This window comes from Tupaia chinensis, unplaced genomic scaffold (genome assembly GCF_000334495.1).
Source record: "Tupaia chinensis unplaced genomic scaffold, TupChi_1.0 Scaffold000232_3, whole genome shotgun sequence".
Classification (NCBI taxonomy): Eukaryota; Metazoa; Chordata; class Mammalia; order Scandentia; family Tupaiidae; genus Tupaia; species Tupaia belangeri.
Window position 1 is genome coordinate 268,099 of NW_006159709.1, and position 12,658 is coordinate 280,756.

General features: G+C 38.2%; 1 protein-coding gene and 1 long non-coding RNA gene across 3 annotated transcripts in view; one reads left to right on the forward strand and one right to left on the reverse strand.

Annotated features, from left to right (window-relative positions):
• The window catches only part of DEPDC1B (DEP domain containing 1B), a 93,063-nt gene extending 86,729 nt beyond the window's left edge, over positions 1 to 6,334 (forward strand). The window contains exons 10-11 of one of the 2 annotated variants that reach the window (XM_027771817.1): positions 3,509 to 3,694; positions 5,579 to 5,740. In XM_027771817.1, coding sequence (XP_027627618.1) covers positions 3,509 to 3,694; positions 5,579 to 5,740 — 348 coding nt within the window. Of the gene's footprint in view, positions 1 to 3,508; positions 3,695 to 5,578 lie in introns of both variants that reach the window. The other variant, XM_006148342.3, reaches the window with a different exon arrangement.
• An 86-nt stretch (positions 6,335 to 6,420) lies between these two features.
• Positions 6,421 to 8,361, reverse strand: LOC102491563 (uncharacterized). Its single transcript, XR_334537.3, has 3 exons — positions 7,934 to 8,361; positions 6,722 to 6,804; positions 6,421 to 6,497 (listed from the first exon to the last, which is right to left on the reverse strand). It is a non-coding gene; the product is annotated as an uncharacterized LOC102491563 (long non-coding RNA).
• Between the last annotated feature and the right edge of the window lie 4,297 nt (positions 8,362 to 12,658).

Here is a 12,658-nt window from a genome sequence, read left to right on the forward strand (position 1 = left end):
TCTCTGTCTGGCGAGCGCACGCGCCCTATAGCAAAAACCTCTCCAAAAAAAAAAGAAAAGTCATGATATATTTTTCCGTTTTTTTAATGCAAAAATGCATCATGACTTTTCCAACAACCCAATCGTTTTTCTGCATTTGTAAACCAAATACCTTGTAGAGATTTAGGAAATATAAAAAATACACACCAAAAAAGGAACCAGCAGTTAGCATAATGGCTATGTAGCTGGACTCCCATGTAGTCGACCAGTTTGCGTCCCGGACCTGGTGGCTTAGAATTCACGCCGGGCGCATGTGCGTGCGTGCCCAAGATTCTGAGAGGAGAATGGAGGAGAAGGGATTGCGGTGTGACCATCCCCCCTGCGGGGCGATTTCTTGCTTTCTGTCTCTGTGTCTCTCTCTGTCTGTCTGGTGAGAGCACGTGTCCTATAGCGAAAACCTCTCCCCCCCCCCCAAAAAAAAATACACACTGAAAAGTACATAGTTACATTAAAATGTTCATAGTATTGGGACCAGCAGATGGTGTAGTGATTATGTTGCTGGACTCCCACATGGCTGACCATGGTTCAAATCCCATACCCAGTGGCTTGAAACTCATGCAAGTGAGCATGTGCTCAAAATCCTAAGAGAGAATGGAGAAGGGATTGTGGCATGGCCATCCCCGTGGGGGATGATTTCTCGCTTTTTTTCGCTCACTCTCTGTCTCTCTGGCAAGCACATGTACCCTATAGCAAAAATCTCTAAAAAAAGTGTTCATAGTATTAATAGTCTTTCAGGTGTGTGTGTGTGTGTGTGTGTGTGTGTGTTGTATCTTTCTGTCTTCTTTCTTTTTTCTTCCCTTCTGCTCCTTCCCATCCCTTTCCCTCCTTTCTTCCCTCCCTCCTTTTTTCTCTCCCTTCCTTTTTTATTCTTTCTCCTCCTTCACTTCCTCTGTCCTTCCTTCCTCCCTCCCTCCCATATTCCTTTTTTTAAAAAATAATTTATTTCGCTTTGTTTCACAGTAGGAGAACAATTCCCTATATTATGAAATCTATATTATTAAATGTTCTTGATTGACACCATAGTATCCAGAAATAGTCTCTGGAGCTAAGTGGTGTTTGAATTCATGACATGCCCTTTATTAGCTGTGTGACCTTAAGCAAATTATGTGGTATCTCTGTGTCAGTATCAGTCCCAGTATCTTTCTTTCCTTGTCTGTAAAATAGGAATAATAATGAGTACTAACTTATAAAGATGTTTTAGGGATTGAAGTTATTTTAAAGTGCTTACAACAGTGTTTATCACATAGTTAGCCTACGATTAGTAGCTTACATTGTTGTCATATTAACCTGCTATCCTATAATTATTCCTGGCAACATAGTATTCCACAATATGGATACATTATAATTTATTTAAATGATATTCTTGATAAATAGATTGTTTCCATTTTGCCCCCATTTTGTAAATAATATAGTAGTAAATATTATTATAGTTAGATTTTTTGGGGGGGAGATTATGATTTTTATTCTGTAAGAAAAAATTCCTACGAGTAGCGTGCTTAGTCACAGGCCATAAACTTATTAATATTTTAAGTATTGATTAGCAGATGGCCAAATTTCTCTTTAGAATGATGTTTCAATTTACATTTCTGTCAGTGGTCTAAGAAAGTGTGTATTCATTTATTTTCACCTTTATGACTTATCGAATATTATCATTAACATACATATATATCTTTGCCATTTTCATTAGTGAAAGCTATAATGTTATTGTTATTTCAGTTTAATCTTTTTCTCAATATTTTTACGAGCCAGACTTAAAAAAAGTAAAAATGAAAAATACTTATTGAATTTTTGCAAAGAAATGTTAAACAAGTTGAGTATTCCCTATCCAAAATTCTTGGGACCAGAAGTATTTCAGATTTCAAATTATTTTTGGACTTTGGAATATTTGCATATACATAATGAGATATCTTGGGGATGAAACCCAAGTTGAAATATGAAACTCATTTATGTTTCATATATACTTTGTTATACATATAGATTGAAGATAATTTTATACATTATTTTTAATTATGTGCATGGAATAAAGTTTGTGTACATTGAGGTCAGGTGTGGAATCTTGTTGCTTAAAAAATTGGGGTTTTGGAGCATGCTGGATTCCGATTTGTGGATTAGGGATGAATAGCCTGTAGCAATCACTGGGTTGTGCTGCATACCTTATGGGTTTGTGTATCACACGCATAGCACAGGCAAAGGTAGCAGCAGCCTGGCCCTGTGAGCCCCTTGCTGCCACCTGAAGACCTGAAGTCTGTGCTGTGATGATTAATTTAAATGCAGATCAACATGACTTGTGAAAGGCACCATGATGTGCACTGCAGGTAAGTCAGTAACCACTCAGTAGTCCTGCTGCATTTTCTCTCTTGGAAGTACTCAGAACTGCTGAACAAAGTGTTCCTTTGGCACTCAGAGCCTGTAGATCTCTGTTCTCTTGCACAGGTCACTAAGCCCCTCTGCCATATCACATATAGGGCAGTGCTTCTCTGAAATTGTGCAGCGTTGCTTGAATTATTCCAGTGAATTGCTTGGAGGCAGTTTCAGGGCTGACCTGGGGATAAATTGCGAGGAAGGCGATGTTTTCGGCAGCAGCCTGCTATTGGCCTTTGTCTGCACCCTGCGGTTATGGGTATCTAATGCTGTGTTCAAGCCCTAGGCTTCCAGCTGTTGCTCCATGGCTGGATTGGGCTTTGTTCTGGCCCCTTTCTGGTTTTGCCCTTCATACTTCAAATGTAAAAGGAAGTGTTCTGTGTAGTAGGTCCCTTTCCCTTATGTTCTGGTCTGTCTCTTCAGCTGATCTGATACACTGATACTGAGGCTTGGAATATGCGGAGTGTCCTACTCCTTGGCAACGTATTTATTTTCAGTCATGGCTTCTGGAAACAAAAATCAGAGGATATACATGGGAATATAATGGAATATTGGGAATTTTATCTAATGCAGAAGAATAGTTGAGTGCTATATTTTTGAAAAAACTCTGGACTCTGAAATCGATAGTTTTTAATGGGTTGTTCAAGTGTTCACAGGTTGTGGTTGACTTTTTCATATTTCTCCCTTCTTCCTTTTCTCTTATGCCGTGTCTGCACCTATGTTGTTTTCCCGATGTGGGAAGGAGCTGAGTGGCTCACGATGTATGCTTAACGTTGCAACCGTTTTGAATCATTTTAGTCAATATGTTTTAATTTATGTTTGAATATTCAATCTTATTCAAAGGCACAAGATTTTTAAAATTAAAATGGATCTTTGTTTTAAAATGCAAAAATCTTTTATTTTTCTAATCTTTTGTTTAAAACTATGGCTTTGATATTATTCTAAAGTTATAGCAACATGTTTACTTCTTAATATAGAATTTCCCCTAATCAAATTGAAGAATAATATGGCATTCCCATTAGGAGAAATACCATATTTGATCTCAACTAATGTTTGTTATTTATTTGAAAATACATGCTTTCCTTTCTCTGCTAATCTTTTGTCTCAGATCAAATACCCAGGAGCTGACATGGATATCACTCTATCTGCTCCATCGTTTTGTCGTCAAATTAGTCCCGAGGAATTTGAGTACCAAAGAGCATTTGGCTCCCAGGAACCCCTGGCAGCCTTGCTGGAGGAAGTTATAACAGATGCCAAACTCTCCAGCAAAGAGAAGAAGAAGAAATTGAAGCAGGTAAGAAGATAATCATGATTAGAGAGCATACGTGCTGGCCAGAGAGAGAGGTAAAGTAAGAGAGCACCTCCCCCATGGGGATGATCATGCCACAGCCCCTTCTCTATTTCTCCCTTTTGGATTTTGGGCACACAAATATGTCTGGCATGGTTTCAGAGTTGCCAGGCCCTGGACTCAACCAGGCAATAGGCCATATGGGATCCAGACTCCTTAACCCACAGGTTTGCAGGCTGCCTAGAAGGATATTCTTCATTTTTCTCTTCCCTACTGTTCTTTTGTTGTTCTTTATTTTTTTCTTTTTCTTTTCTTTTTTTTTTTTAGAGAGAGAGATTTTTGCTATAGGGCACATGCACTTGCCAGAGAGACCGAAAGATAGAAAGCAAGAAATCACCCCCAGGGATGTGTGTGGCCACACCACGATACCCTCTCCTCCATTCTCCTCTCAGGATTTGGGCATGCATGCACACATACCTGGTGTGTTTTAAGCCACTGAGTCCAGGCCTGGAACTGTGGTCAGCTACGTGGGAGTCCAGCTACATAACCATTATGCCATCTGCTGGTTCCTCTTTTTTCCTGTATTTTAATAGGCTTCATATTGATATCATCTTCTGAAACCATAGCACTTTTGAAAGCATATTATTCAGCTAGAGATCTTATTGATTCACAAAGTTCGTCAATTTTTTCAATCTCCAATGTAGATCTTTAACCATTATCCAACTCTTATGAAGTTATTCTCTAATATTTGGCTATTGATTCCATATGTGCCATCATGTGAATTAGCAGAACAATTACTTTAAATTCAGATAAGTTGTCATGAGAGCAGATTTTATCTTTTAAAAGGCAAATCAGACTGAATTCATAAATGTGTAAAATGCCTAGCTTTAAAGCCATTGATAATGGTTTTGTGCCTCAGGCATCATTGAAAAGTTTTTAGTTCCTGTTAGGTTAGACAACACAGCTTAAGAGTTGTTTATCAATACAAAAATAAGTTATTTTGATCATTCTTAAAGATTAATCCTTGATCAGATGAATGGCTTTGAATCCTGCTTCGATGGGTTCCAGGTTACCCCTTATATATAGAATTATACACAGAGCAATGGAGTTCTGGGCTCATAAATCATGTTTTTCTTAGTAATTTTGGAGAAGATTTCAGTGGTAAGGACTAAAGAAAAAAAAATAGTGCCTTTCTTTAAGCTTTTGATAAAGTTTGTATACCCAATTATTTTCTCTTCCATTTGGTCATAAGCTGATAGGTCTGAGTTGGAGAAGAAGAGAAAAGGTAAAATGAGGGCTAGCAGTTAGCATAATGGCTATGTTGCTGGACTCCCATGTAGTTGACTGCAGTTTGAGTCCTGGACCCAGTGCCTTAAACTCACGCTGGGCGCGTGTGCGTTCGTGCCCAGGATCCCAAGAGGAGAATGAAGGAGAGGGATTGCAGCGTGGCCATCCCCTCTGGTGGTGATTTCTCGCTTTCTATCTCTCTGTCTTTCTGGCGAAAATACGCACCCAATAAGAAAGAAAACCTCTCCCCCCAAAAAATAAATAAATAAAAAGGTAAAATGAAATTGGGCCCAAATGGTTTCTTAACTGTATAGAACATAAGTCAGGGCTACTTGTGAATATTTATAGCTTGAAGTCTCTTTGTGTGGTTGGCAGTGAGGGAAATTTTAAGAAATATGACTAAAAGAAAACAGTATTTGAAGATTTGGATCAAAGGAAGGATGAATTAGGTCTACAAAAATTTGAGTCAAATAGCAACAAAAATAAGCAAAACAAAACCCAGAAAATTATAGAATCAGAAACTCTTATTTTTAAATTTGGCTGCCCAATTTTATTGATTCTCTTATGTCTTTTTTGACTCTTTTTGGATCTTTTTTTTTTCAGTTTCAGAAATCCTATCCTGAAGTTTACCAAGAACGATTTCCTACACCAGAAAGTGAAGCACTTCTGTTTCCTGAAAAACCCAAACCGAAACCGCAGTTGCTGATGTGGGCACTGAAAAAGCCTTTCCAACCATTTCAAAGAACTAGAAGTTTTCGAATGTAACACTTCTATAGCAACAGTGGTTAGAGACCGCCATTGTTTTTAGTGACTGGGTAGTCAGAAGGACAATGGTGGCAGAAGGGGAAAAAAAAAAGCATAAAACACAGACTACTGAAATATAAAGATTATCTGAGTTTTTAAAAAATGTTGAGCCATTATCAGTATTCTTATAAAATGATGCTATTTTTATAGTGTACAAATCAATTAAAAATTGAGTCAAATACCTAGTAGTAATATCAACATGTTTATAGTTGTTACAGAATTTGAAGGTGAGGTATTTTTATGATTTTTTTGTCATTTTTGTGGTGTTTATAAAATAATTGTGTATACATTTTAGTTACTGATGTCTTTGCTATAACCGAGTCTTAAAGATAATGTATATACTTGAATGAGAAAGATACTACTGTTACTGTGACGCTATTGACTTAATAGCCAATTGTCATTTTTCCTGTGTACATTCCATTTTTCATTGTTGCACAATAATTCTGAATGTCATTTATTGTGATAGCTGTGTTTTATCACTGTTTTATTGGATGCTGTGACAGATTTAATTAAGGCTGGTTCTTTTAATAATATATACACGGGGTCTTCAAAAAGTTCATGGAAAATGTCTATTATGAAAAAAGCTATGCACATAGTTCAAAATTTTTTTTTGCACCAAAATATACTTGTTCTTTATTTCTGTTTTGTCGTGAAGTTTTGAAGTTGCCTCGTATAATTAGTTGGCATTCATCTGTGAGAGGAGTAGATTTTCATCTGCCTGCAATGGTATAATTTCAGTTTTATTTAAAGATACAAGGTTAATCTGTGTAAATTCTTTGAGTCCCCTTAGATCCATGATTCTAGGTCAATACTTTGTCATTTTTCTAACAAATGGGTTAAGTAAAATGAGACTTTCCTTTTTACACATGTTTTTCTCACAGCTTCTCCATTCTTTTCAAAGTAAATGAGATGTAAATAAATACTGTTTTTTGTATACTGTACCTAATGTTTCTTTTCTGGCACTTCAATCAGTTAGGGAGCATCCTTGAAGCCGTTGCTAGTGTTCTCACAATAGTCATTCATTTCTGTAGAAAGTAAGAAGTGAAATCTCACTTTGTTCTGACCTTTAGGGAAGTGCTCTTTAATTCTCTTGCTTTGCTTTGCCCTTTTGCAAAATAATGTGCACTTGGGTTTTTGTAGCACCTGCAAGACTTTCTCTGAGAGTACTTACCCAGAAGCTAAGAACAATACCCACTAACTGGCTTGAGATACCCTCTGGAATGATTTTTCCTTGCCCTCGAGCTTTCCAATCCTGTGCTCTGTAGCAGAGTGTGTGCTACAACTGATGTAGATTTTGCTTATTTAAAAATGGGTAACAGTATTTCTATTGGTTTGGGTATAACCTTACATTCCAAATATGTAATGTAATGTGAGATTTTGAGTGTTTTAGGATTTTTTTTTACTGCTCAGATTTTGACATTCTGTTTATAGCAAAGACAAATTCTACTTTCTGCTCTATTTTTCCCTCCAAGTAGAGTTTATTTTAACAAATCTCTTCTGTTGTTTATCTTTTGAAATATATATTAATAGATTATTTCCTTCCTCCTTTCCTTCATTTTTTTTTGACGTTTAGACATACTTATGAAAAAAGTCACGAAACATAACCACCAGCTAAGTGTAAAATTTCCAAAGTGGTGTGCTAGTTAGTTAACATTCCCATCAATGGTGTGTGAGAGTTCCTTTGCTCAACATCCTCACTAAAACTTGATGCTGTCAGAGTTTGAAATGTTATCAATGTGGTGGATATGTCATAGTGTCTAATCTTGGTTTAATTTTCTGTTTCTATGATTAGTAATGGCTGAACAGTGGTTCCATATATTTTTGGACTTTTTTTCACATTTGTACAAATTTTAATATCAGCTTGTCAAACAACACACCCCGTGGAGGTTTTGTTCTGGATTGTATTAAATCTATAAATCAATTTAGAAATAATTAAGGCTGGCCCCTGAACATGGTTTATTACTCCATTTATTTAAAATAAATGATTAAAGAATTTAAATTTCTTGACAGTTGATGGTGCTCGCAGTCTCCCTGTCACTGGTTTCAGAAAGGAACCCCTCCTCCGTTCTCCAGCCTCTGCCTCTCGCCTCAGTGACCCGGGCAGCACAGCTGGACGTAGTTGGGCTGGTAACAGACGGCGCCGGGAGGACTCACGGGCGGAAATGACCTGCTGGACAAGCTCTGCATCGCCAGAACCGGTTCAGTTTCAGGGCTGGTTTCAGGACGTTCCGATCCTCACCGCGAGGTCGGCCGCTAGATTTAGCGCGAGAGTAAGAAGTGGACGTGCTCGTTTTAAGTCAGTGAAAGCGGGTCATAGGCCGGTGAGTCAATGTCCTATCCCCTTTGGGTTCTGTGAAAGGAGCGGGGACAGGCTTGCTTGACTCGGGTGCACGTTTGCAGGCGGTGGGGTGGGCCTTTCGCCGATGGTAACCTCGTGTTAGTTTGTGTCTCGTGCGAGAGTGTGCGCGGGTAACAAGTTCCAAAGTGTGCCTCGAAGGAAACTAGGCTCACTTGAATTTGAAGTACACTGTTGTACTCTGTGGTCATGTGCTTGGTAACTTTAGAATTTGTGAGTGCTACAAATGGGCAAGGAATGGTCTAAGGTTTACCCTGATGGTTACACCGAGCGGGACGCTCAGGGCCTAATCGACTCCTTGCACTCGTGGGTCCCGTGCAGACGGAAGCCCAGGGAAGGCGGAACCCTCGCCCCCGTGGGGGAAGAGCCGAACTCAGAGCAGGCCAATACCCCTTCCTCCATACCTGGTGGGGACGAATCAACAGGGAGTCTCGCAGGATACTATTGGACTGTAGCCCTTACTCTACGTAAGTTTATTCCGTCGAAGAAATCATCCTTCCATTGAGGATGGTAGAGCTGTTTACCACCATTTTTGCTACCCAGCGCTTTATGGGGCTGGATATTCAGGCTCTTAGCAATACTTCATTGACAGCTAACGAAGGGCAACTAGTGCTAGTTAAGGCAAAAGCAGCAGCAGGACATACAGATGATACACCAGACCCAGATTAGTGACTGAGGGTGCCAGTGGCCAAGGAATGACTAGGAGAGAACGTTATATGAGATATATCTTAGGAGAAACAAAATCAGGGGCCCCCAAACCTAAGAAACTCAAATAATAGTTTATAGGAATTATAGCAGAAGCCCTCAGAAGACCCATTTAAATTTCTGGAAAGAATTTACCAAACTTACAGGAAGTTTACAGACATTGGCTCCCAAGCTCCAGAACAGAATGGTTAATATGATTTTTATTAGAGTGTTACAGACATCAGAAAGAAACTGCAGAAAGTGGATGGAGCAATAGGAATGACTGCTTCAAAACTCAGTAGACATTGCCAATGAGATGTGCAGTGATAGAGAAGCTAAAGAGTGACAGGATTGAACCAAGCAGCCCCCCCCTTTTTTGTTTGCATCTGCAGTAAGGACTTTAGCAAAAGGGGGGAAAGGGATGCAAGGAAAGAGAAAGTTATTAAGAGTTGAAATTCTAGCTAATACATGGATTTTAGTCAAAATCGGAGGTTATTTAAGGTTTTTTCCAAAAATGAACTTATAAAAAGGTGAACAAGGTAGAAGGAAGACAGTAAAGAAAATGCAGTGTGTAAAGATGTATTTCTATTTGGTAAACTTTTGTTCTAAAGTAAAATGGCTGGATTGTTAATATATGACAAGTTGGCAGAAATTTGAAGAAAGCAAAAATTGATCAAAATGTTATTTTTTCTCCTGTATTAAAACAAGGTTTTTTTTTGTAAAATATGTGTCTCCATCCCTTTACTTCTGCAGTTACTATTCATATGATATATGACTTGATGTTTGAGCACTCAGCCTGTGCATGGGTTTCTGATCTATAGAAGCTGTGATACTATAAATGCTTGTTGTTTTAAGCTATTTCATTTTGGGGTAATTTCTTAGGAAGTTGTAGGTACACTACCCTTTTCGATCCATATTGAATGGATGTGTGGTGGTGTTTTAAAATTTCCTTTTTTCTGTTCATTGCTTATATATAAAACTGATTTTTGTATAACAACTTTATACCCAATAACCTTGCTAAGATTTCTTATTCTAAATATTGATGTGACTCTCTTGGATTTTCTGTATTTGTTACATATCAGCAAACCGTGATAAACAGCAAGAAATGTTTTTGTGTGGTAGCATGTAAAATGTCCCCTAAGGATGCCTGCCTCCTGGTATTTAATGTCCTGTATTATCTATTTGAGGGTAGGTTGTACAAAATAACATACTTTAAAAAAAAAAAAAGACACTTTTTTTTTTGTATGTGTGCCAGAAGGCAAGGTTACTCATCAGAAAGAGAGAAAGTACTCACCAGTGGGATGTGATCATGCTACAATCCCTTAACTTCCATATTTCTATTCCTTTGGGATTTTGAGCCCCCCCCCCCACACACACACACCCCTACACCCCTACCTGGCATGTTTTCCAAGCGACCGGCACTGGAATTTGAACCACAGTTGACCATGAGGGATCCAGCTCCCTTAACCATTGTGCTGTGGAGCTAGCCTCAAATGATGACTTCTAATGTATAGAATAGGATGAAAATGATGGGCTCTTTGCCAGCTGTCATGTGTGAGCTGGACACGAGGCCTGACAGCATCCAAATGAATGATCTTGGAAGTTGATCCTTCTTAGTGGAGCCTTGAGGTGACTCTAACCCTGACACCTTAATTGCAGCCTTTTGAGAAACTCGGAGCTTGAAGACTCAGCCTATGCCTGGATTTCTGATCTATAGAAGCTGTGATGCCATAAATGTTTGTTGTTTTAAGCTATTTAATCCTGGGGTAATTTATTTGAAAGTTGAAGGTACACTACTCTTCAATCTAGGCACTGTTTGTTCCTTCCCTCCCTTCTCCTCATCTTCCCCATCTTTGCTTCCCTCCTCTCTCCTTTCTTTTGTCTCTTGTCACCGCAGATCTCCCGTATAATGCCTAAAGGAGTCAGGACTAGCAGCATCAAGGATCATGTTGTTTATCTCAGAGGAAAAGCTTTTAGCATTAGGGTATTTGTAGATACATTTTTTATGATTTAAAAAATTTTTTTTCTTCCTATTCCTAAGTTTCCAAAGCGTTTTTATTTGCCTGCTTGTTTTAACTGTATTTGAAGAATATTAATCAAAAGCCTTTCCTGTATTGATTGAGGAATTCGTAGATTTCATCCTTTAATGTGTTAGTGTGAGTATATTACATTTTTTCGTATCTAATATTAAGCCAATTTTAGCCATTTTTAGGTGTACAATTTAATATAAAGAATGCCTTTATTCTTTAAAGGTATTTTCACTGCTAGTTATATACTGGATGTTTGTCTCTTACCTATTTCTATGTTGAAACCTAATCCCCTGTGTGGTGGTATTAGGAGGTGAGGCCTTGGAGAGGTAATTAGGTCATGCGGGTGTAGCCCTCATGAATGGGATTAGGATTCTTACAAAAGAGATCCTAGTGCGCTCTCTTACCTACCTTCTGTCATAGGATACAGTGGAAGAGGGCCCTCACCAGGACCAGACCATGCTTGACCTCCTAATACTGACTTGTAGCCTCCAGGTTTATGAGAAATTAATGTATGTTGTTTATAAGCCACCCAGTCTGTGGTGCTGCTTTGATGCAGCAGCCTGAACAGATTAATACCCTTAATTAATACAGAATTCTACATTGATAGCAATTTTCTTTCAGTAATGGTAATTGCCATCCCTTTGTTAGCTGACTTCTGTTATTGCCATTGAGAAGTTGACTACTCTGTGTAACTCTTCCATAGAGAATGTGCCCTCTTTTTGGCAGGATGTGGTTCTCTCTATCTTTGGTGGTCTGCTGTTCACTGGGTGTGAACTTTTTCCCCCTTTACTTATGATAGAGTGCATGTGTGTGCATGTGAAAGAGTGAGACAGAGCTAGATGAGCACCCTCCAAAGGATCTGGTCATGCCAAAATTCCTCCAGTCCTCCAGACTGTTCGATTTGGGGCCCTCATGTGCATGCCTGCTGTGTTTCAGGCTGACTGGACTAGAGATTTGAACCTCAGTCACTATGTGGGATAGACTTCTCCTGAACAGCACATTACTGCTGTGCCACGTGTGTGCTTTTTATTTTTTATTGGATTTTGCCATAATGGTGTATGTGTGCACTGGACAGAGACAAAAAGAGGGCCAAACTGAAAAATCACTCCCTACTGGGGATGGCCATGCTATAATCCGTTCTCCTCTACTTTCCTTTCAGGATTTTGGGCATGCACACATGCTCATGTTCCCGGCAAGATTTTAATTTTAATTTTAATTTAATTTAATTTAATTTAACTTTTATTTATTTATTGTTTTCTTTTTCTTTAAATTTATTTTTTTACATTAATTCACTATACATCATTACAGCATACAAAATGAATTTTCCATACAGAATACACTGTATATTGGCTCAATCAAGCACATTAACATACATGTTATCAATAAATAATTTTCCATTTCTTATGTATTAATATATTTTGCTTTTTTTTTTTTTTTTTGCCATCTTTGATTTCCTATCCCTCTCCCTCTGCCATGTACCACCCTCCTCCCACATTGTCTCTGGTATCCATGGTTGCTTTCTATGCCTTTCCCCTCCCATTTAATTGATTTGCTAATGAACTTAATTAGTCTAAATATTTGCAATAGCAAGCGCAGCTGATATATACATATACATGAACCCAAGTCTGACTTCAGGCATAAACCTCTGAGTAGAATGAACATACTACAAAGTAGTACCTAGCTGGGGCTATATAGCTTACTGCAGTCATCACATACATGTTTTTGTTTTTTTTTTAATTTCGATAAGAACAGTTTTAGTATTTTATTTCTTTCTCCTGAAACACTTTTTTTTGAGATTTTTTTTTTTTT